The sequence below is a fragment of the Vombatus ursinus genome, unplaced genomic scaffold (assembly GCF_900497805.2).
Source record: "Vombatus ursinus unplaced genomic scaffold, bare-nosed wombat genome assembly UNPS02010284.1, whole genome shotgun sequence".
NCBI classification, from domain to species: Eukaryota; Metazoa; Chordata; class Mammalia; order Diprotodontia; family Vombatidae; genus Vombatus; species Vombatus ursinus.
Window position 1 is genome coordinate 13,259,582 of NW_020950062.1, and position 25,134 is coordinate 13,284,715.

Sequence of the window (25,134 nt, forward strand, 5' to 3'; positions counted from 1 at the left end):
AAGTTATCGATAAGAATTAACATTTTATAAAAAATAAAGAATACTGGATAATACTTTCAATATATCATGAAGTATGTCTAGGTTATAAGACTATGTTTTCCCCCTCTGCTGCCATCCTCCCCCCATTCCTAGCTATTTCAGTCATTCACCACATATATCTTCTAGGTGTTAATCATTTTCTATGTAGTTTTGGGGACACATGCAAATATGAACACATATAATTATATATAGATATACACACATGTATGTATGCACACATATACATATATACATATATATATCTAGATAGACAGATAGCTTAAATAGATGTCTCTTGCCTTCAAGAGGCTTGTAATCTACTTAGGGAGACAGTGACAGTAAGACAAAATACAAAACAATTATTCAACAATATAAGATTATTTTAACAAATCACTTGAAATTGCTCACTAACAAATACATTTTAAACCACAGTGCTGTAAGAATTGAGAAGCAGATTAGAAAACGCTTCATTACTTTGGTAAATATTCATGGAAGAAGTGGTACTTGAACTGGGCTTTGCCTGATATGTAGAGTAATAGTATCTGGGCAGAAAATACAAAGAACATTATGTCAAGGAGGTAGGAGAAATGAATAAAGGTCAGGTTGAATAAGGCATATGCAAGAAAAAAGTAAAGATGAATTTATGTACCTAGAGTGAACCAGAACATTTTGGAAATTGGAAAGAATAAACTTTAATGACTTACGTTCAAATCCTACTTTAGACAAATATTATCTGTATGACCCTAAACAAGTCACTTAGGTTATCAGACTCAATTTCCTCATCTATAAAAAAAGAAAGAGTAGCACTAAGTGGCCTCTAAAGTTCTTTCCATTTTTAAACATATGAGTCTATGATCGTATAAGACAAAATTATGGTAGACCTTGAAAGAAAAAATGAGGAAGTATAACTTAATAAATAGGGAGTAGTCATAGTCAAATTTCAATAGTGTGTTGGTCTTGAATCAGAAGTACTAATTTCCCATCCTGCCTCCTCCACTCACTATCCGTGTGATATTGGGCAGACATTTCAATTTTCTGGGCTTCATTTTCCTCACCTACAATAACCAACAAGGAATCTTTGAGCTCTTAGATTCTATGATTCTCAAATTCTAAACTGAGGGTTTTAGAAAGTTTTGAGAGAAAAAAACAAGATGAAGGCAGGGTTTGAGAAAGGTTAATGTTAAAGTAGAGGTTCTTACCCTGAGGTCTGTTTTTTTTTTCACATTTTGATGTCTGTATTTCAATGTAATTGGGTTCCTTGCTAGCCATCTGCATTTTATTTCTATTATAAGGGTTGTTGATATTTTTATGCATTTAATAACATTCTGAGAAGGCATCCATAAGATACACTAGACTGCCAAAAGTACCCATGACCCAGAAAAGGTTAAGAACCTCAATCTTAGAGGAAGATGATAAATTAGAATCTCAGAACCATAAAAACAAAAAAGGAAGGAAAGATAGAAGTATGTAAGGAAAGAAGGAAGGAAAGGAGAAAAGAAAGATAGGGAAAGAGAGGAAGAAATGCAAAAGTAAGATAGATGGACAGCCAGACAGAGCATTTATTAAATACTCAGTGCCAGATACTTGTACTAATTAATTCAGTTTCAAATATGTTGAAATTTGAAATGATGGAGGAACACCCAGTGTAAATATTCAATAGCAGTTTGGGGTATGCAAAAAAGGATGAAGATGGTGATTTTTGGGAGGTGCATTAGCATAGAGATGATCACGCAATTTAAGAAATTGAATGACCTTTCCCTGAGATAAAGAGTAGAATCAAGAACTGAGTCTTGTGGAATAGTCACAGTGTGGGAAAAGGAAATAAAGAAAGCCAATATCAATGAAAACAACAACAACAGAAAGAATAGGTATAATGAGTTAGCAAATATAACAGTGCTGAACTCAACACATAGGTCAAGAAGAATGACAGAGAAAAATACATTAGATTTGACAATAAGGATGTCATTGAGATACCTGAAATAATAGTTTCAAAACAGTAGTAGTGATAGAATCAGGATTGTACCTAGCCTAGAAGGGAGAATTAATTGAGGTCATGCTGTTCAATGGGACATTAGTACCCACTAGAAACAAAGTAAAATGTTGAGATGGGTTGCATTTTCAGTCATAGAAATTCTATCATTCATTTACTGTGCATTTAGAAATATCTGTCATGTGCCAAGAATAATGTTAGACACTGAGTACACAAAAACACAAATGAGGCAGTCCCTATCCTCAAATGAGAGAACATTGTACTGGAGGAATATGCTTTGTTAACATATAAGTAAATACAAGATCTACACAGAATAAATACAAAGCAATTAGATTCAGGGGATCCTAACAATTAGGAAAGCAGAAAAATCCTCTTGAAGTAAGTGAGCTTTGAAGGGAGTTAAGGCTTCCAAAAAAGAAGAGATGAGGAGAGAGAATGTTCAAAGCATGAGGAAAATCTATGCCAAGACATTAAAGTGTGAGAAGGAATATCATTTATGAGTAAAAACAAGTAGGCAAATTTGGCTGGAATGTAGAGTGTATGGAGGCAGGGCAATGATATAAAAACAGAATATAAATATAGATTGGAGTCAAATAGGGAAAACAGTTTTTAATCATGGTAGTTTGTATTTATTTCTAAAGGAATTTAATACAACTAAAACTTTTTGAGCAAGGAAATGATATCTTCAGACTTGTGCTTTAAGAATAACAAGTGGACAGCTATGTAAGGGGTAGATGGGAGAAAGGAGATACTTGAGGTAGGGGAAACAATTAGTAATCTTTCAATTTTCTAAGCAAGGGGTGGATGAGATCCTGTCCTAGGGTAAATATGGTTAGTGTGGAGAGAAAAATATGAGAGAGGTACTGTGGTGGGGAAATAAATAAGATTTGAGAATGGATTGAATATTCAACAAATAAGTAATAGTAAAGATCAAAAAATGACAACTATAGGGGTTATCAACCTGGATGACTGGAAGAATGACTGTGTCTGTTACAGAAATAGTGAAGAAAGAGGGAAAGTGGGTTTCAGATGGAAGATAAGTTATATTTTAGACATGTTCAATTTGAGATATCTATGGGACATTGAGGTAGAGATGTGTGGCAGGCCATTGGAAATGTGGGACTCAATCTAAGGCAATAAATGAAGGTAGATTTTAGAATCATATGCATACAGATGATAACTAATTCCACAGGAACTGACTGATCATCAGCAGAGTGAGAGAAAGATAAGGAAAGGGTGTAACACACAGTCCTAAGGTATTTCAGGATGATGATCCTTGAAAGAATGCAGAAAAGCATGACTTGTTCAGTCAGAAGTGGAAATAAATGTCCTGAGAATTCAGGGAAGAAACAATACTCCAAAAGAAGTGTTGGTCAGCCATGTTAAATGCTAAAGACATGTCAAGAAGAGACTATTTGAGAAAAGCTCTCTGCATTTATTAATATGAGAACAGTTATGACCTTGTAGAGAGCAGTTCTCGACCAAGTGGGGGCAGAAGCCAGATTATGTGGGATTGAGAAATATATTGAAAAGGAAAAAGCAGAGACAGTAGAGATAGAGAGCTATTTTATTCCTAGGAAATAAATTTGGTTAGTAAACCCTAGCTCTTTTCAACACTCAACTCACTTTTCAACTAATTAAAGACCCTAAAGGGACAGTAGAGACATTAAGGGTAAGTTAAGGATGAGATAGGAGAGCATGGAGCAGGAAGGTTTTGTAATGTCTAGGAAAGGTTTAATTTGCAAATTATGATTGAAAGGGCAAGTTCTTGAAAAAGATGGAGATCATGGACTCTGGGACACAAATAGTTTTGTCATTGGCAAAGGCAAGGGACACTTAATTTTATAATACTAGAATAAAGGAATAGAAAAGGAGAGATGACTGCAAGATGATTCAAAGTATAGAACTGGGAAAAAGAGATCTGTTTGCTCATTATTTTTTAGCAGGGAAGCATGAGATGAAGTTCTCTACTAAGAAGGAGGTAAAGGTGGTGTTATGGATGATTTCAGAAGAGAAGAGGTGCTATGTATCATATTATATGAAGTCAATCAAGGAAGAGTAAAAGAATTGACAGCAGTGAATACCCAGTTGAGATTGGATAAAATAACTTTGTAGTAGACTCAGTCATCAAGGTTGTACGATTCACTCCAACAGTGACTAGTATTCACAGGTACCCAACTGGTCAGTTCCAGTTAGGCAATGCTGCTCCTTCCTTTCTTCCTTCCTTCCTTCTTTCCTTCCTTCCTTCCTTCTTTCCTTCCTTCCTTCCTTCCCTCTTTCCTCTTTCCTTTCTTCCTCCCTTCCCTCCTTCCCTACTCTCCCTTCTTCCCTCCGTTAGCACAGGGAATCATACCCTTACCTCTGGGTGCTCTGCCTAAAGGAATATAAATTTGGATTACTGAAACCTTTCAAGATGTATTGGGGCTAGATTTATGTTTTCTCTTCCCTACCTATTTATACTATCATTTTAAAAAATGGGATGATTATCTTTTTTGCCCCATGTAGTTTCATTTATGATTTCTTGAAATATAGCATTGGAAAACCAGGCTTTGATAAAAACTCATTGGGATTCAAATGAAGCTACTTGAGCATGCCTTAAACCCAAATCACTCTGGCTCTCACTGATTAGCCAACAATAGGTCCCAGCCCAAGCCTCACTAGTTCTTTCTTTGGGCTTTAATGTCTCAGAGTGAGTGTAAATAGCAATTGTTTCTGTTTTGGCAATAACCCCCCCCAGATTATTATTTTTTTTTGAATAGGTAAAAGAGGTCATGTTTTGCTTCATTTCTTAGCTACCTTTAATCACTGAATAGATGTTGCCTCAGACAAACTGAGTCCTGGGAAAGACCTTAGCTTAAAAAGACCAAGGTCTCCCACTTCATCTCCAGTCATCCTGATCTACATCTTGCCACTGGACCTAGATAACTCTGGAGGAGAGAATGAGGCTGGTAACTTTGCACAGCCCTGCCTCATTTAAATCTAATTCACTTGCAAGTCAAGACATCACCTTCCTGATGTCATTGGTCCTCTTCAAGAACAAAGGATGAACAACAACCCTATTCAGTAGCACTAGAGAACTTAAGCCATGTAGTGGAGAATTGGGAGCATGGAAAAGAATGAGCTTTGGGAAATTGACAGGGTAAGTTAGGAGCAAAAGGAAGCATCATGCTACAGAGTCAAAATTTTTTAAAATGGAAAGTGGTGATCAATAGAAGGGTGATGGCTTAGAAAAACAGGGAAGTCTGGAGGGCCTGGAGGTTGTAGAAATGACTAAGGATACATACCTTTAGGAGGGGTAAGATAGAGGGAGAATTGGAAGAAAAAGAAGTTTGACCAATTAGAGGGATTTCAGAGTTATGGATTGTGAAGGTGAGCACTTGTGGGTGATGAGGTCCAAGATATTACCATCTCTGTGCATAGATGAGGCAAAGATAGTATAGACCAGAGGAGTTATGAGGTAAGGATCATTGAGGGGATATCAACAGGTAAATTGAAGTCCCTAAGTACAAGAATAAATATGGATTGGGGTGGAAAAGGAAGACCATGAGACAAGCAATGAACTCCTTGAGAAAAGCCAAGTATTGACCTGGGGTTTAGCAGATAATGTCTATGGGGGGGGGAGATAAAGAGAAAGAGGGAGAGAGAGAGAGACAGAGAGAGAGAGACAGAGAGAGAGACAGAGAGAGAGTCAAAGGAATAGAGATTGATGTAGAAGAGAGAAAAAATGGAAAAAATGACAGCAAGGAGAAAAAGCTTGTCTGCTCCTACTCCTGACTGTATGTGTGTGTGTGTATGTCTGTGCGTGCGTGTGTGTGTGTGTGTGTGTGTGTGCGTGCATGCATGAGTGAGAGAGAGAGAGAGAGAAAGATTATGAGTGTTGGGAGGTGGTGATGAGTAAGAGTATACCCAGTACTATAGAGGGTATTCAGAGATGCTGTGTTTTTTAGGGAGATTTAAGTGTGCATTATTGCTAGAAGCTAGAAGGACCATGAGAAGAAAAGATCTAATATTAAGGACAATTAAAAAAAATAGAATAAGTTTCCAGAGGGCACAATGGAAAGGTAATGGAGTACAGGGGAGGGCTTTAGGAAGGGTAATGCTGAAATGCATAGGTATGAAGGAAAAGTGAGTTACAGTCAGGGGAGAGAGCTCCCACATAGAAAACCTATGGCTGAATTTCAGAGCTGGAAGGGGCAATAGATATCACACTCCCTGATTTCTTTGGTTCGTTTTTTGTTTGTTTTTCTGCAGGTAAGGAAATTGAAACCCAGAGATGTTTGATGACTTTTCTCAAAATCATACAGTTACCTAGTGGCAAAGGCCAGAATAGACTACATGTAATATGGCTCCAAACCCAGGGATCTTTCCACTATTCCATGCCATCTCTGTGGTCTCTTGTGCTCTGCATTTCAACTTTTCCCTCATAATTCATGTAATTCTCATGTTAATTTAAATCATTGCTGTATCACTTACTTTGACAGATCAGATGATTTGCTTTGGTGCTGTACTGAATAAAATAAATCATAAGAACTTAAATGCTGAACTTTATGTTCATTATTATCATGTGCAGTTTTCCCCACAATGATAAAAATAGTGTAGCTCATTTGAAACTTTCAAACAAGGCAGTGACGACATTCCTCTTTGTTGCCACTGTTAAACTCAAGCTGAATTCATACTTGAAAATGGCCGTTCAAGTGATTTTAGCATTTGGTAAAGATTTTACAAAGTATCATCTGCTCACATGGCCATTTTCACCATGATTCAATTGGCCTTATAAAAATAGAAACAATTTAGAAGAATATAAACTAAGATTCTTCTTTTTTTGCCTTATAGGTTATCATTAGGAAAAACTTAATTGTGTAAGCTGTAATAATGAAATCTAATGAATACATTCTATGCATATTATATTGCTATGTTGTAATAAAGTATAGAAGTAGTTCCCCCTTATTATTTTCTAAACTGTTGTCTCTCTTGATTTCCTAATCTTGTACATTTTCTTTTGTTTCCTCTTTCTGTTTTGCAGTAAATGAGGGAGGTATTAAAACAGCATCGAACTTATGCCCAGATCCTGGAGAGCCAGAAAATGGAAAGAGAATAGGCTCAGATTTCAGGTAATATTGGAAACTACTGACTGAATTCTTTCTTCCTCTTTAGAAATCAGGTTTAGACATTTTTTTTTTCCTAGTAAAAAGAACTGATGTCCTTCCTGTCAAGTAAAGAACTGATGTCCTGTCAAGTCTAGGATTTGGAACATGGAAAATTCTCATGTGGTGGGTTTTTCCATTGCTCATAATTTCTATTGCTCTCTAACTTTCATTTACTTTCATATGTAACACAATTTCCCTCATAAAGGTGAAAAGGTTATATTTTTAACTGCTTTTTCCTTAAAACCTCTATTGTGGTGATTAGATTTTTCTTGCATTAACCTCAATACTACAGCTAGCTAGCTCCCAATTAGTGTTTGAGTAGTGAGCATTTCCCTTATTTTCATTTTTTAATCTTTAAGCAAATCAACTCTAGTGGCTGAATGGAGAATAGATTGGAGTGGGGAGGGACTTGAGGCAGGCAGACCTACCAGCAGACTGTTGGAATAATCAAAGTGTGAGGTGATGAGGGCCTGCAACAAATACGACAATTTCAGAGGAGAAAAGGGGAGCATATCTGAGAGATTCTGAAAAGGTGAAATCAATAGGCCATGGTAACAATATGGATATGAAGGATATGGAGAGTTAGTGAGGAATTGAGGTTGAATTCTAGCCTGCAAGCCTGAGGGACTGGGAGATTGGAGTTGCCCTCTATAATGATAGAAAGGGAAAGCTTTAGGGGGAAAGATAATGAATTATATTTTGGACACACTGAGTTTAAGATGTTCATTAGAAATACATTTTGAGATTTCTGAAAGACAGTTGGAGATGCAAGATTACAGGTCAGCAGAGATTTGGGGGTAGGATAGGTAGATTTAAGAATCATCATTACAAAGATGGTAATTAAATCTACTGATGAGATCATTGAGTGAAGTAGAATAGAGAGAAGAGAAAAGGGCACAGGATAGAACCCTGTGGGACATTTGTGGTTAGATGAAATGATCTGGAGGAGGACTCAGCAAAGGAGACATAAAAGGTGTGCTCAGATAGGTAGAAAGAGAAGAGAGAGAGAGAGAGAGAGAGAAAGAGAGAGAGAAACCTCAAGAGAAGAAAATATCAAGGAGGAGTGATCAACAGTGTCAGAGCCTCCAGAGAGGTCAAGGAGAATGAGAACTGAGAAAAGGCCATTGTATTTGGTGTAAGAGATCATGTCTAACTTTGGAGAGAACCATTTTTGTGTAATGAAAAGTTCAGAAGCTAGACTGTAAGACTGAGATGAGGGAAACTGGAAGCACCTATTATAGATGGACTTTTCTAAGAATTTAGACGAAATAAAGGAAGAGAGTTATCAGAGATGGAATGATCAAGTGAGAGTTTTTTCAGGATAGGGAAGGCATTAGCATGTTTGTAGGCAGTAGGAAATGAGTCAGTAGACAAGGAAAGATTGAAAATTAATGAAAGAATAGGGACAACTGGTAAGTCAATGTGTTGAAGATGGGCAGGAGGGGTATTACTTGAACAAGTACATAAAGAGTAAGGCCACTCCATCATGTGAGACAGAGGTTGACGTGGCCGCTGCAGTGCTGAGCATGAGACCAGCTCAATACTCTTAACCCGGAGGCGCATTGATGAGGCGGAAGACAGCAAGATGGCAGAAGCTCCATTTATTAAGTGCTTGTAGCTTTCTTTTATTTCCCTAGTAATACATGATCAAAGCATGATCTCCACATGATAGCCAATCACCAAGTCTGCTGGACACGTGCAGCCCTCGTTTCAGAGTTATGAGTAGGACTTTTCTCCCAATGAGAGGAGAGCCGAGCCAACCATGGGAGCTGCGTGTCAGCAAAGGAGAGGTCTTGTGAGACTTCCTTATTTTTGCCATGCAACAGGTTGTGATCCTCAGCTTCTGCCAAGAGAAGCTAGAACTCCCATGGGAAAATTCTCCCAACAGAGGTGAAGGAAGAGAAAGTGGTAGAAGGCATCTGAGTGTGACAGGAGGTGAAGAAGAGGGGAAAAGAGGGAGTTCATAGTGATTGGCCTCAATTTTTTGCTGCAAATATGAGTTAAGGTTCTCAGCTGAAGGAGTTGGGGGAAAAGGGAGTCATGGGAGGTTTAATGAGGGATAAAAAGACTTGGAAGAGATATTAAGGAGAGTGGGTTGACAAGGGACATTAGTAGGATTGCCTAGCAGCAGTTAGGGCTCAGATGAGGTTCTGTAACATAAATTTTAAATCATAATCTTGGAAGTTTCTTAGAGAATGGGAGGTAGGGGCATGGCCTAGAATGAGCATGCAGGCACTTAAAGGTCCTTATTCTTATGTCAAGTACTTACCTGTGTTAGGCTACTCAGTATTCTTTCTTATAGTTAGAATGAGTTAGAAATATGCAGCACCTTCCTCAGAGTACTAACTGTCATTTATAGAGCAGATAAACATTTCCAAAGCTCTTATGGGTCTAATAACAGCTCTTCATGATGGGTAGTTAAGTTATTTTTAACCTTATTTTATAGAAGAGGAAACAGAGGTCCAGCGAACATAAGAATCTCACAAATTATTTGTCAGAGTACTGACAAAACTTCCTAACTTTAAATCAAGTACACCATTCTACCTCTTTTGAGTAAAGTCTAAAGCAGAGTTATCAAACGGGTAGCCTACAACACTCCCAAATGAGTCCTAAATCAGATTAAAATGTAATTAGAAAATTCTTAAAATGAATAAAAATACAATAAAACATAGATAATTTTGCATTTTTAAATAAGACAATATACAGTCCACATGGATCCTTATGAGCAATTTAGTGACTCACATTTCTATTTAAGTTTGACACCAGTGGTCTAGAGCTGTAGCTCTCAAAGTATGGTCTATGGACTCCTAAGGATCCCCAAAACCTTTTTAGGAGATCAAAGGTATGAAAACTCTTTTCACAATAATACTAAGATATTTTTATTTATAATATGGCAAATATTGGTAGGTATAATCCACGTAAACAAAAGCTCTTTGGAGATATCCTCAATAATTTTTAAGAGTTTAAGAGGTACTGAGAGCAAAAATGCTTGAGAACCATTGGCCCTAAGACATCATTCAAATGTGATTAAGTTAACAAAAAGACCAGGGTTTCAGTCTTATACCTGCTACTACCTAACTGTATGGCTATGAGAGTATTATTTATTTACCTATTTTGGGGTTCAATTTCTCTTCTGTTAATGAAACTTTTGCATATCATGATCTACAAATGCCTTTCTAGTCCTAAAATTCTGTAATTCTTTAAGATCTGACTTCTGATTTAGCATAAAATTTTTTTCTATTCTTTGAAGTTTATAAATAGCAGTCTTCCCTGCATGGGTAGGTTTAAAAATAGTAGAGTAAGTATTATGAGAAGAGACTGAGTTGTTACATTTTGAGGTCCTTCCCAGTATTAAATATAATATACACTAAACCGACCATGAATTGTTTAGGGCTCCAAATCTGGAAGCCATTTCAAATGTTTTAAAAGATTCTATATGAAGACTGAGATTCTGAATCTCAATAACTGAGCCTAGTCACATCATTCTATAATATTTAAATTTTTTTATGTGTGTTCTCCCCAGTGTCCTCTAAAATGGAGATAATTAATTGAACTCTGTCTTCTCATTTGAACAGATGAGAGAAATACTCTTCTGACTTTGCTATCTGTATAAGATTTTATGATTTCTTTATCTCATCATTATCATCAGCAAATATTTATTGAGCTTCCAATGTGTGCAGAGCACTATTTCAGGGACCATCTGTCTCAATTACTTAGCCAGCATGAACTAGTTTCATAACTAAGAAAAACGTGTAGAGACTTCTGTGTTCCTTTGAAGAAAAGTCAGTATATCTTTTTAAAAAGTGAAATACTCTTTTTACAAGAAAGAAATAAGAACTTCCTGAAAGCCAAGATCTAGAAAGTGGAGTTGGGGCAGAGAGCTGAGTCATATAGGGCAAGACAGAACGAAAGAACTACATGTTATTTCTTCATGGTATTAATATTTCTAATAAACTTGGCTTTTGTGGTGTGCTTATTCTATTTTATATTATTTCTTTGGCCATTTCTCACAATTTAGTAACACATCAGAAAATTCAAATAAGTCCTTAATGCTTACTAATTTATTACTTGAAGGATCAGTGTTCTCATCAGAGACACCAGTTCAAATTCCTCTGTGGATGATCTTCATGAGCTTCCATAATGGAGCCAGATAAAATTTTGTCTTCTGTAAGAAAGCCTTTCCTGGTTCCCTTTAAGGCTAGGGCCTTTACTCTATTGATTTTACCCTGTATATATCTTGTCTGTACAAAGTTATTTTCAAGTTGCCTTGCCATTAGACTGTGAGTTCTTTGAGAGCTGGGACTGTCCACAGCATAATGGAGAATCAAAGTAGAACTTTAAACTTTAAACAATAAAGTTTAAAAATGAATCACTGTCAGGAACATTGCAGGAAAATGTCCATACTCAATGGGATGGGATATATTTCAATCACCACAGAACCTCTCTGAAATATATATGTGGAGAGAGAGAGAGAGAGAGAAACTATTTATGGAACAGATCCTTTTCAAAGGAGAGTTTCCCCTAGTATTATGAGGAAAACAGCAGCAGCAACAATAACAACAACAAACAACCACACATACTCTAAGTGTAGACTGAATTATTGGATTATGAACAGTGCAAATTGCAAGCTTGTTTTTCTAAACCTTTCCCATTATCCATGGTTTCAGCTGAGAGGCTGACATGTAATTCATTATGCTTCAGTAAGGGAGAAAGAGAGGTCAAATTTAGTTTTAGTAATATTTCCAAAAAAACTATGATTTCTACATATGGGGATCATTAAACAAAGTAATTTTTGTAGAATGTGTTGCTAATGTTAGAGAGACATTCATCAATCACAATTAGGTTGTAGTGCTTTTTGTTTTTCTCTAAAAACATGTATTTCCCTTCTGTCAGACAGTTTTGAGGTTGAGAAAAGTTACAGATTCAGTGTCTTTTTCTATTCTTTTTTTTATGAATACTGAAGCTTACAATTAGCAAAACCCAACAAATTTCACTGATGCATGGCCTGGAGACTGACTCTTCAATCACAGACTGGGATTCAGGACTGATTCTGAGAACACACATTCTGGTCCTATACTTTGAAACAAAGAAAAACACAACACTAAAGATTCAGATCTTCAGAGTAAGCATGGGATCATTTCCTTTCAGGTTCTTAATCCTCTGTCTTCCATCACACAATCCTGCTTAGCAGCCTGTGTTAGGGAGCTCATGAATTTCTGAACCACTTTGTACCAAATACCTTCTTCTTGGTCTGTGCAAGTCAGTACTAGTCTTGACTAGATGTTTAGCAACGAACAACACAGTGAAAAAGCTTTAAGAATATTAAGGAATGGTGTGTTGTACCAATACCATTCTTCAACCTTTATCCTATACCTCCTATTTTGTGGGACCTCTCCAAGAGGGAGGCAGGTGCAAGGGGGATAATCATGTGTCCTATATAGTTTAAATATCCTCCTGCATGAAGGAAAAGACTAAACCTGAGTAACTCCAAAGGCCTATTATTTCTTAGGGTTTTTATGATTGTTGAGTGCATGGTAGGGACCTTTTCTTGGTAAGACAGAGGAAGGTAAGGCAAGTGATATAATCAGAACTGTGGATTGTGGAGTCAAAAGACTCATACCTGTTCTATTAACATCTCTAATTTTTAGATGCCTGCCTGCAAGTAGGGGGCAGCTAGGTGGTTCAGTGGGTAGAGCACTGGACCTGGAGTCAGGAAGACCTGAGTTCAAGTCTAGCATCACGCATTTTCCTGGCGAGTGACCATGTACAAGTCACTTAACCTTGTTTGCCTCAGTTTCTTCATATATAAAATGAGCTGGAGAGGGAAATGACAAATAATGCCAGTATCTTTGCCAAGAAAATCTCAAATGAGGTTGCGAAAAGTCAGACATTACTAGTCTTACAGAAATGTACAGGATGTGTTAAAGTGTGCCAAGATTCACAATGGGGAGTCAAGGAGGCTGTTGTATTGGTATACATGAAATATAATAAGAATCTGAATGTGAGGGTAGTGGAAAAATTGATAAAAAGGAGGGTATGCATATAAATGAAACATAATGGCATTTTTAGCCAGGATGTGGGGGTAGAAGATAGTGATGTTATTAAAAAGAATGTAGTAATCAGAACAAAAAGTTGGTTTAAGGAAGAAGTTATTGAATTCAGTTTAGGATATATAATTGTAGCATCATAGATTTATAGATGGGAGTAAAATCAAAAGTCATCTACTTCAACATTTACAGAAGAAGAAACAGGTTCGGAGAAGGTAAGCAACTTTCCCAAGTTCACACAATTCATAAATAGCGGAATCAGGATTTATACTCAAGTGTTCTGTCTTCAGATCCAGCATTTTTCCCCTGCAACACCATGAAATGCACAATATCCTTGGAGGTACATTGATCCATCATTTTGTAAGCTTGATACAACAGTGTTAATGTGTAATTGCATAGATGTATAAAGGGAAGAAAAAATGTTGCTTCTTTGTTTACTGGAAGTCAAAGAAGGCCCAAACTGTAATGTTTGCATTTCACCAACTAATTTCCAAGGCCACATGAACCTATCTTAAGATGTTTCCTGTACATCATAAAAATAAATGACTTAATGCTTGCACTGCTGAAATAGCCCCATACACAAACCTACGATAAAATTATTTTTCAAGTCACCATGAAGAATTCTACAAGAAAAAGTCATACACATAAGGCATCCAATGGGACTTGCTATATTATACTCACCATTTTTACTCTATTCTTTAAGGTGAGAGTCCCAGCAGCTGTGTTTTGAAGGCTTAAAAGCTTTGTTTCTAATTTGAAATGCCCATGGAGCATAGCAGGCTTTTATAGAGTGAAAGGCAGCCAGAAAGATTGTAAAGGCTGCCAATGATTCCTATGCTAAGAAAAGGCATTTAAAATTGGAAGCAAGCTTCTGGGAAAGGACAACTTGTAGAATTTCACACGGCCTCCACTTCAGTAACAAAGATGGTGTGTTATACTTGCCTTCTGGATGAAGAAGATACCATTCCCTTTAGTGTTTCTCATCACTTTCTGACCATTAAAAAGAACATACACCTAGACACAAGAGTTCTTCTTGAAATAGCTCTTCAGAAAGTACAGACTTCATAGAAAAAACTTGGATCATCATATGGAGTTGCTAGAATGCTGGCTCATCTAAGCAATGAACCTGCAAAGGACTTTCTCCTCAGCTGTGTCGGTACAAAAACAGCAGCTGCATTCATGACACAAACCTATCACCAGGATGTAACTAGGATGGGGTAACCAGAGATTTTCCCCAGGGAGCCAAATTTTATTTGACTCTTACAGTACTTGGAAACCAGCAGGTAGAAATTATTGAGTTTAACACCTAGTTAGCAAGAATCAATAGTTAAAAAAGGAAGGTAGCAGGTGGCAAGATCCTTAGCAGCAGACTTGCTATCCTGGCATCTATCCGCAGGGCTCATTTTGTGTTTCTTGTCCCAGAGGCTAGAATTACTAGTCCAGTCTGTTACTCTTTAAACCATGAGCCAACTCTTCAAACATGCCAATAAATGAACAATTAAAGCCCACTGTTACTTGCAGATTGTTGTTGTCGTTCAGTTGCTTCAGTCATGTCTGACTCTTCGTAACCTCATTTGGGGTTTTCTTGGCAAAGATACTGGAATGGTTTGCCATGTCCTTTTCCAGCTCATTTTATGGATGAGGAAACTGAGACAAACAAGGTTAAGTGATTTGTCCAGGGTCACTTGCCAGGGAAATTCCTGAGGCCAGATTTGAACTCAGGTCTTCCTGACTCCAGGTCCAGTGCTCTACCCACTGAGTCACCTACCTGCCCCCTACTTGCAGGCAGGTATCTACAAATTAGAAATATTAACAGAAGCAACAGGTATGAGTCTTCTGACTCTATAATAACTGTTCTTCATATATTATTCAAAGCACTTTCTCATCTACTATTTTATTTGATGATCATACTAGCTCTAAATGGTAGGCAGAGCAGGTGTTATTATGTAGACACAATTAAGTCTGAAGTTCAGTGCAATTAATGGTTAATCGCTAGTTCTTCCTACCAAAGGATATTTTTGTATTCTTTGGGAACGTTGTTGGAAGACAATGAAACAGTGGTCTGAAGGCAAAGAATAATGAGACATAAATGTTCTGTTGCTGTTCTGGGTATCAATTCTCTCATAGGATTTTATGGTATAGAACACTAAAACTGTCTCCTAGGGAAAATACATTTTAAGAGGACTGAATATATGTGTGTATATGTGTATATATATATATATATATACATATATATGTATGTATATGTATATGAAGAAATCCATAGAAATTAATCCTAAAAAGCTACACAGGTTTATGCTGTCAGACCTGACAGGGCATTAAAAAAATCATTGGTGGAATTAATCACATTGGTTGGCTAATATAAAAGCATATGATACATGGGGATTGTGAATGACTACTCAGTTTGTGCTTAATACAGAATGACAAGCTCTGTATTTGATGTAGATAGTATTTAATTGAGCGCCCCAGTTACATTATGAGGTAGGGTAAGAGCAAATCATTTTTATAATGTTATATGGAAATAAATAGTTATCCTGTGATCACAAAGAACTCTATATACTATGCTAACATTTTATTAATGCATAACTTTAAGCATAGATAAAATTAATCACATGTAACTCTTTATGATGATAGTGATAGACAAAATTTTACTCACCTTATGCACCATTATTTTCTATTACACATTATTTTCTTGATAGATATGGTCTCACCCATGTGTATTTTTTTGCAGTCAGTACTCCTCAGATTTCTGAGTTTAAGCCAAGGAAGATCGCACTATATTAAAATATAATTAGGTAAAGTATGCAAGGCAAGAATATAGGTGATTTCTGCCACTCATTCACCTTGGGACCCAGCTTGTACTATGGGGTATGTAGTAGCAAAATGTACTCAGAACATTTTTCACTAGGACAATACCCTGCATTGTTCAGGACTGACTGTCCAAGCTGAGGTGATCCTATGGGGTGACTGCAGGCTATTTTTTCAGTTTCCTAGAACATGACAATATCATGAATATTACACCAATTTAGTTTATAATAATAAGAAATGACCCAATGGGTTTCTTTCTTTCAACCTACTACTGAGTATGCTCAATATTGCCACTTCTCTTTCTTTACACCCTTTTCTCTCTATGATCCCAGTTTCCATGATTTCAATTATCTCCATTATCTAGATGACTCCCAAATCTATATATCCACATATTTTCCATTCATAATAGGAGAAGATAATAAGGTTTCCATATCCTATAAATTTTTATTTTCAGTTTTTAGAATGAAAATAAGAGGTTTCCTAAGTTCCAGTTAACACATTATCAAATCATTGCTAAATAACTTCCCTTCTATTTCTCATAAGTATCTCAAATTCAGCATGTATGAGATAGAACTCTCTATCTTCCCCCTGAAACTGATTTTTCTCCTTAACTTCTCAGATTCTGGAGAGGGCACCATCACCCTTCTATTATTCAGATTTACCACCTCAGCCACCCTTGCTGCTTCACTCTCTTCATGCCCCTTCCTTTTTCAATAAGTTATATGCCTTCAACAAATTCACCAATAAACATTTATTCATTATCCATTATGTGTCAAACACTGTCAAGTGCTAGAGATGAAGATAGAAATGAAACATTATCTGCTGTCAAAGAATTTACATTTTATTGGAGGAGACAAGTAATAAATATAAATTTGGAATAAATACAATGTAAAGTCAAGGTAGTATTGGAAAAGAAGGAACTAATAATGAGAAAGATCCAGGAAAGCAAGTGGGACCTAAGCTGAGCCTCGAATGAAGAATAATAATAGTAATAGCATTTGTGTGCCTAGAACTATACTAAGCAGTCTACAATTATTATCTCATTTGACTTGCACAACAACCCTGCAAAATAGGTGCTAAAATTATCTTTATTTTACAGTTGAGGAAACTGAGGCAGACAGAGGTCAAGTGACTTGGCCAGGGTCACATAGCTACTAAGTATCTGAGGCTAGATTTAAACTCAGGTATTCCTGACTTAAACCCAACACTCTATCTGATGTACCACCTAGCAAGATAAGAAACCTTCCACTGGAGGTTGAACATTCTAGGCATATGGTGGTCAGCTGTATTGAGGTGAGAGAAGGGATGTTAATATCTGTGAATTCCAAGTAGTCTATATTGTCTAGGTGATAAGTACTTAGGATTTCTTCTTCCAACTTCTCTTTTTATTCTCTTCTCTACAAGTGGGAGATCACATATGGCTCAGATGATGGAACCCTGAGGGCTATACAGTTCTCCTTTGTCTCTAGCATAATAACCATCTACATGCCCCATTGAGTAGTTCCAGTAGCCTCCATTTCACCTAGGTGAGGTCCTCACAAATTTACCTCCCCAATTTCCCTTGCATCTGTGGACTTCCTTCTACCCATATGACTACCACATTAGTTCATAACCTACTTTTCTCCTTGTGACCTTACTAATTTATTGTAATGGGTTCCTTTTGCCACTCTTCCTCACCAATACATACCCACTGTATCTGCCAAAATGATATTTCTAAAGCACAGGGCTGACCATGTCACTTCCCCACTCAAGAATATCCAGGGGCTACCTATTTCCTGTAGATTAAAATGGAACCTCTTCTGTTTAGCATTTAAACAACTCCATAATCTAGCTCACTAACTTTTTGGGATATTTTACATTATTCTCCCTTTCATAGTCCATGTTCCAACCAAATGGCCTTTTTGCTCCCCATACAACTTACTCTGTGGATGATCATGCAAGTACCTTGACCATTTTGGGGCCTCAATTTTCTCATTTGTAAATCAAGAGTGATTCTATGAATATTCCTTCTCCTATCTCTGTGCCTTTATAAGGCTGTTTAAAATGATCTTCATTTTTACTTTGCCATTTGGAATCCATAGCTCCCTTCCAGGCTTAGCTTATGTTCCTCCCTATAAGAGATCTTTTTTATGGTTTTCCTGAAGTCAATACTTAGCACAGTCAGTCAATAGACATTTATGAAATGCCTAATATGTGCCAAGCACTGTGCTAAGCACTGAGGATCTGAAAAAAAGGAAGGAAGAAAGGAAGTCCCTACCTCAAGAATTTACAGTCTAATGGAGGAGACAGCATGCAAATGAATATGTATAAACAAGTGATACAAAGCATAAATAGGAAATAAATTAAAAGAGGGAAGGAACTAGAATTAAGATTGTTGGGAAAGGCTTCCTATAACATAGGGGTTTTTATTTGGGACTCAAGGAAGCCAGTAGGCAGAGATGAGGTGGGAGAGCATTACAGGCATAGAGGACAGCCAGAGAAAATGCCCAGAGGTAAGATATAGAGTGTCTTTTCCTGGCACAGTGCCTAGCACATAGTAGGCACTTACTATATGCTGGTTGACTGGCTGAATGACACCTCCACACACATTGGTAATGTTCCTCCCCCAAATTACTTCACATTGCATATAGTTTACCTTTCTTTATCTGTCTACGTGCTTTATTCTCCAAGTAACAATATAAGGTGTTAAGGTGTTTGAGAGTTGGGAATTTTGTTTTTATATTTCAGTGCCCACTATATACACAGTACCTGACACATAGTAGGTATTTGATAAACGTTTGCTGAATTGCATTGCATTTCATTGCATTAAGGTATTACATGTTGTCTAGTCTTACATGTCCTTTAAAGCTTGGTCAGTTACTCCAACTGGGCAGCCAGGTGGCACACTGGATAGAGTGCTATACCTAGAGTCAGGAAGACCTGAGTTTCAAAACAGCCTCTGACACTTCCTAGCTGTGTGACCCTGGGCAAGTCACTTAACCCTGTTTGCCTCAGTTTCCTCATCTGCAAAATGAGCTAGAGAAGGAAATGGCAAACCACTCCAGTATCTTTGCCAAGAAAATCCCACAAAGGGTCACAAAGTGTCAGACACAACTGAAACAACTGAACAACAAGTTACTCCAAAGAAAATGATCTAATTAGGATACAAAGATTAAATTTTTCTAACACTCTTACAAATAATTCCTGGAAGAGAATGTGTGGGGAAAGATGCCAAGGCACCTTAAGGTCCAAGAAGAATTCCAAGTCAAAAAATAGAGCAAGTCTTTCTCTGAGCAAGTTCCATAAGCCTTGACAGCCTAAGTTAGCTAAGTCCTCTGGACCAATGCAGCTGGTTATCCAAGATTGCTTGATAAGAAGACACAATAAAAAAGAACTTTACTATGAACCATTAGATAACAAAGTCTAATAACTCAAACAACATTTGGATTTACTTTTAAAGGGAGAGTCTAAGAATTCGCTTTGTCCTGTTCCAGCTTCTGATACTGACGACTCTCTGAGTACATTCAGGATAAGACCAGTCTTTGTCAGCAGTCTCCATGCTGTAATAAGAGTCTGATTGATCACTGTGAAACTAGATAATATATGTGTCTATCTGGAGGATACTCTTCTATATGATGTATGACGTTTTGGCCTTTTCCAGCTGAATAAAATAAAGTGCTTGTGGCGAAACCACTATGTTACTTCCACAAAGTAGAGAAAGGAAGATGACATATTAATTATCCACACTTTCTGACCTACTCTTCTTTTCTGCAACAGAATTGATAATGAGATGGTTGGAAGGGATTTGAGGCTAAAGGGAGAGGGAGGGAGAAGGGATGGATCAGAAAATGGAGACAAAGAATAAGAGGTGCCAGGGTAGAGAAAGGATTTGAAGATTAAGAAAAATGGAAAGACGGGAGAGGGCAGCAATACACAAAGGAAAGTCTGGGTGAGAAAAAAAGGAAGGAGATGCTAACAGATTGGAGGATAAGGTAAAGGAAAAGAATAAATTAGCATTTAAATTCAATACGGGCTCTACCCCTTGGTGCCGTTGTTCTCTTTGTGGTCCTGAATTTAAGAGATCTAGGATGTGATTTTAAACTGGTATAACTGATTCACTGAAGTGATCTTATTGGATATATCAAGAAACATAAAAAAGACCTGCTATTCTCACTGCCATCAGAATTATCAGTTTAATAATGTAACTCTTTTAGATGGAATTATATTTTGGTTAGCTCTTTCACTATATTTGCCTATAGACTTTGTTGTTTTTCTTGTTTTTCAAAGCATGTAATTCTATTAAGGTCAACTAAAGATTCATTAAAGGGCCATCCATTCTTCTTGGGGGCTTTTTGTGAGTAGAGGATTTTGTGACTAAAGGGTTGTGGATTTAATGGTGAATCAGTGTGATGTGTTAGAAAGAGCCTAAACTACTCATCAGTGATGCTTAGGTTGGCATCTCTTCACTTATGAGCTATGTAACCTTGGGCAAGTCTCCCAATCTCTATGAGCCTCAATTTTCTTATTTGCAAAATATCCTGCCTGCCTCACAGTGTTCTGAAGAGGAAATGATGTGTGTGAAAGGGTTTTTCAAATGGTAATACACTATACAAATGAAAGGTGGCATTCTGTTATACTCTAGAAATTCTTTGGTTCAACCAGTTGGCATATAGATATGAGATGCCAGCTGTCTTCAGCAATATGTTAGGTGTCCTCAGGAGGATGCAATAGAAATCTAGGAAGATGTATACCTCTCAGGGAGCTAATAAACTGATTAGGGAGATAAAACATAAATCCAGAAGACCTATGATTTTCTCAGTTTGGCACAACAGATAGGGCTAGACGTGTAGTTTGGAAGACCTCAATCTCTTTTTAGTTGTGTGACTCTAGGCAAGTCATTTAACTTCTGTCTGCCTAGATTTTCTTATTTGGAAAATGGAGTTAATAATAGCATCTACCTCCCAGGGTTGTTGTGAGGATAGAATGAAATATTTGTAAAGCACTTTGCAAATCTTAAAGCACTGAGCAGTTCTAGTAGTCATCACCATCAGCATCATCATGTGAACTCCTTTTCAGTCCCAATGCATACCCCACTACTCTCTGGCTTCATTCATAAATCTTTGTCTCTCAATATAATCTATGCACCACTTCCAAAATGATTTTCCTAAAGCATAAAACTAATCATGTCATTCAATAAATTCTACTCAATGAACTCTAATATTTTCCAGTTACCTGTAGGATCAAATAAAAGCACCTCTGCTGGTCTTTTAAAGCCCTTCATATTTTAGGTCCAACCTGTCTTTTCAATTATATTACAGATTTCTTCTCTCATTCTGTATTACATATTCACTTTATTACTGCTTTCACACAACATTCTATCTTCAGGATTTGCACAGGCTATCCCTTATACTTCAAAAGTACCCACCCCTCACTTCCATCTCTTAAAATCCTTTGTTTCCTTCAAAATTCTTCTTAACTTCCACATTCTACATCAGTGGCATCAAACTCAAATAGAAATTGCCACTAAATTCCATACAAGGATCCCTGTTGACTGCATGTGAACTGAGAAAACCACATATTAACATTATCTATAGGTTCTATTGTATTTTGGTTTATTTTGTTAAATATTTCAGTCTTGTTCTAAGGAACTCAGGAGTATTAGTGGCTACAATGTCGCCTAAGAGCCATATTGGACACCTCTGTTCTATATGAATCCTTTTCTGGTCCCCATCCCCCCAAACCCCAGCTGCTACTACTCTGCCCTCTTCAAATATTTGCTTTGGATTTCTTTTTATACAAGTTGTATATAGTTGTAAGTGAACAGTCCAACAATCCTTGCCCTCCCCTTAAGGGGCTCTACAGGTACCCCCTCATCCCCCATCTCAGGCCCCACAGCCAGAGGGGGTTCACTTCCTGGAACAGACCTTCGTGGAGCCAGAACCCAAGCTCCAGCTGGCACAGGATCCTGCTGCAGCCTGGGGAGTCAAATGTTCATAGTACAAATTTATGTAAAACAAGAACTGTCTCTATACTTTTTTTTGATATACATGTTGTCTCCCTCAATAGAATGTAAAATACTTGAAGGCAGAGGCTATTTCATTTTTTGTTTCTAAGCTCAGAGCAGGGCATAGTCACTGGTGTATAGTAAAGATATAATAAATGCTTGTACATTTATTGATTGAAGTACATAGAGGTTAAGTGATTTGTCTAGTGTCATTTTACTAGTGAGTGTCATAGCCTGTATTTGAACCCAAGGCTTGCTAATGCCAAATTCACTACTATATAATGCTGCCCTAATCCAGATGCTTGTGTAATTAATAAGTCATGTCGGTATAATTGTTAAAATAGCATAGATTAGAAGTGCCGTAAGTATGGAGAGAAGGAAGAAGTCCTTTTTTTGATATATTGGACCCTTTGTCTGGTGAGAAACTATGTAAAGCTTCCTCACCTACAACAGGGGTCATGATTAGCCTATACCTTCCAATACTTAGAGATCCAGATACACAGCCAGTCCATTGAGGCTTTCCCACTTATTCCCTCACTCCTATTACATGGAGTAATTTAAGTCTCTTGCTAAGTCTTGAGCAAATCAAAATCCATTAATAATGCTAGTTTTGCACAGTTATTCAATAATAACATATATTTATTTTAAAATACTTTTGGAATTGGTATGTTGGCTCTCAGGTACTAGGCATACAAAGAAAAAAGTCATACAGTTTGAGTCTCAAAAAGTATACAGGGTAGTTGAGAGATAAGCTATGTATGCAAATAAGTATAATACAAGTAAAAAATTGGGGAAAAGCAAAAGAAGAAATCAAATAGAGAGGCATGAATATTTTAGGGTTCTCTTTTAGTCAGGGGGATCGGAGCAGACTTCATAGAGGAGGTAGCATCCAAGTTATTCTTTAAAGGAAAGAAATAATAGGATCATAGATTTCAAGTTGGAAGGGAACTCAAAGGCCTTAGCACAGTGCCTATAATGTAACAGATGTTTAATAAACACTTGTTGACTTGATCCAACACTCTTATTCTATTTTATTTTTTATTTTTTAAATTTATTTTTAGTTTTCAACATTCACTTTCACAAGATTTTGAGTTCCAAATTTTCTCCCCATCTTATCCCTCCCCCCACCCGAAGGTGGCATGCATTCTGAATACCCCTTCCCTTAATCTGCCCTCCCTTCTATCTCTCCCCCTGTCTCTTATTCCCTTCCCCTTCTGTTTTCCTGTAGGGCAGGATAGATTTCTATACCCCATTTCCTGTATTTCTTATTTCCTAGTTGCATGTGAAAATAATTTTTTAAAAATGTGTTCTTAAAACTTTGGGATCCAAATTTTCTTCCTTCCTCCCTCTCCACCCACCCTCATTTAAAAGGTAAGCAACTCGATACAGGTTATACATGTGTAGTCATGCAAAACACTTCCATAGTAGTCATATTGTAAAAAACTAAGTATATTTCCGTTCATCCTATGCTGCCCCCATTTATTCTATTCTCTCTTTCGACCCTGTCCCTCCTCAGAATTGTTTGCTTCTGATTACTCCCTCCCCCACCTGCCCTCCTCTCTATCATCCCCCTGCTCTCTTGCCCCTTCCCCCTTCCTCACCATTTTCCTGTAGGGTAAAATAGATTTCCATATCAAATTGAGTGTGTATGGTATTCCCTCCTTAAGCCAAATCCTCATTCCCTCTCACCTTCCCCCATTTCCCTTCCACTGCAAAAGCCTTTTCTTGTCTGTTTTATGTGAGATAGTTCACCCCATTCTACATCTCCCTTTCTCCTTCTCCAAGTGTAATCCTCTCTCACCCCTTAATTTTATTCTCCAGACATCACCCCTTCATCTTCAACTCACCCTGTGCCCTCTATCTATCTATCTATCTATCTAGATACATACATATAATTTTTTCCTTCCAACTACCCTAATACTGACAAAGGTCTCATGAGTTACCAATATTGTCTTTCCACACAGGAATGTAAATAGTTCAACCTTAACAAGTCTCTTATGATTTCTCTTTCCTGTTTACCTCTACATGTTTCACTTGAGTCTTGTATTTAAAAGTCAAATTTTCTATTCAGCTCTGGTCTTTTCTTCAAGAATGCTTGAAAGTCCCCTATTTCACTGAATGACCATTTTTTTCCCCTGAAGGATTATACTCAGTTTTGCTGAGTAGGTGATTATTATCTGTATTCCTATCTCCTTTGCCCTCCAGAATATTATATTCCGTGCCCTGTGGTCCCTTAATGTAGAAGGTGCTAAATCTTGTGTTATCCTGATTGGGTTTTCACAATACTTGAATTGTTTCTTTCTGGCTGCTTGCAATATTTTCTCCTTGACCTGAGAAGTCTAGAATTTGGCTACAATATTCCCCGCTTCTCTCTCACCACAGTTACAGACTTTTCCCAGTGATCTTCTAAGCATTCATGGGTTGAGAAGTCTAGAAACTGCCACAGCTGCCCACGATTCAGTCTTCTGAGGCCTGTTCCAGGTTCACTGAGGCCTATTTTGCCAGTGTGCCCATGCCAAACTGCATTCCTCTCCCTGCCTGGTGCGATAAACCTTTCTGATCTATCATCTAGGCTGTCTTGGGCGGTAAATTTGTTTCACTCTGTCTTCTTGTGGGTTCTGCTGTTTTAGAATTTGTTTAGAGCCATTTTTTACAGGTATTTGGAGGGGTTTGAGAGAGACCTTAGGCAAGTCACTGCTTTTACTCTGCCATCTTGGCTCTGCCCCCCTCCCCAACACTCTTATTTTAAAGATGAGAAAACTGAGGCCCTGGAAGTTCATTTTTTTAAAATTTACTTATTTTTAGCTTTCAACATTCACTTCCATAAGATTTTGAGTTTTAAATTTTCTCCCCTTCCATTTCTTCCCTACCTCTACCCCAGGATAGCATACAATCCAATATAGGCTCTACATATACATTCATGTCAAGCATATTTTCCCATTAGTCATGATGGAAAGAACAATTAGAACTAATGGGAGGAGCCATAAGAATGAATCAATAAAACAAAACATCAAAGGAAAAGGAGAGCAAATAGTATGCTTCCATCTGTATTCAGTTTTCATATTTCTTTCTCCGGGTGTGGATAGCAATTTCCATCATGAATCTTTTGTAGTTGTCTTAGATTCTTTTGTCGCTGTGAAG

General features: G+C 37.3%; 1 protein-coding gene across 3 annotated transcripts in view; it reads left to right on the forward strand.

The window, feature by feature from the left end:
• CSMD3 (CUB and Sushi multiple domains 3) overlaps positions 1-25,134 on the forward strand; it is a 1,542,511-nt gene that overhangs the window by 668,787 nt on the left and 848,590 nt on the right. For all 3 annotated transcript variants that reach the window (XM_027854053.1, XM_027854054.1, XM_027854055.1), the window contains one exon: positions 7,032-7,119. In XM_027854053.1, coding sequence (XP_027709854.1) covers positions 7,032-7,119 — 88 coding nt within the window. The remainder of the gene's footprint in view (positions 1-7,031; positions 7,120-25,134) is intronic.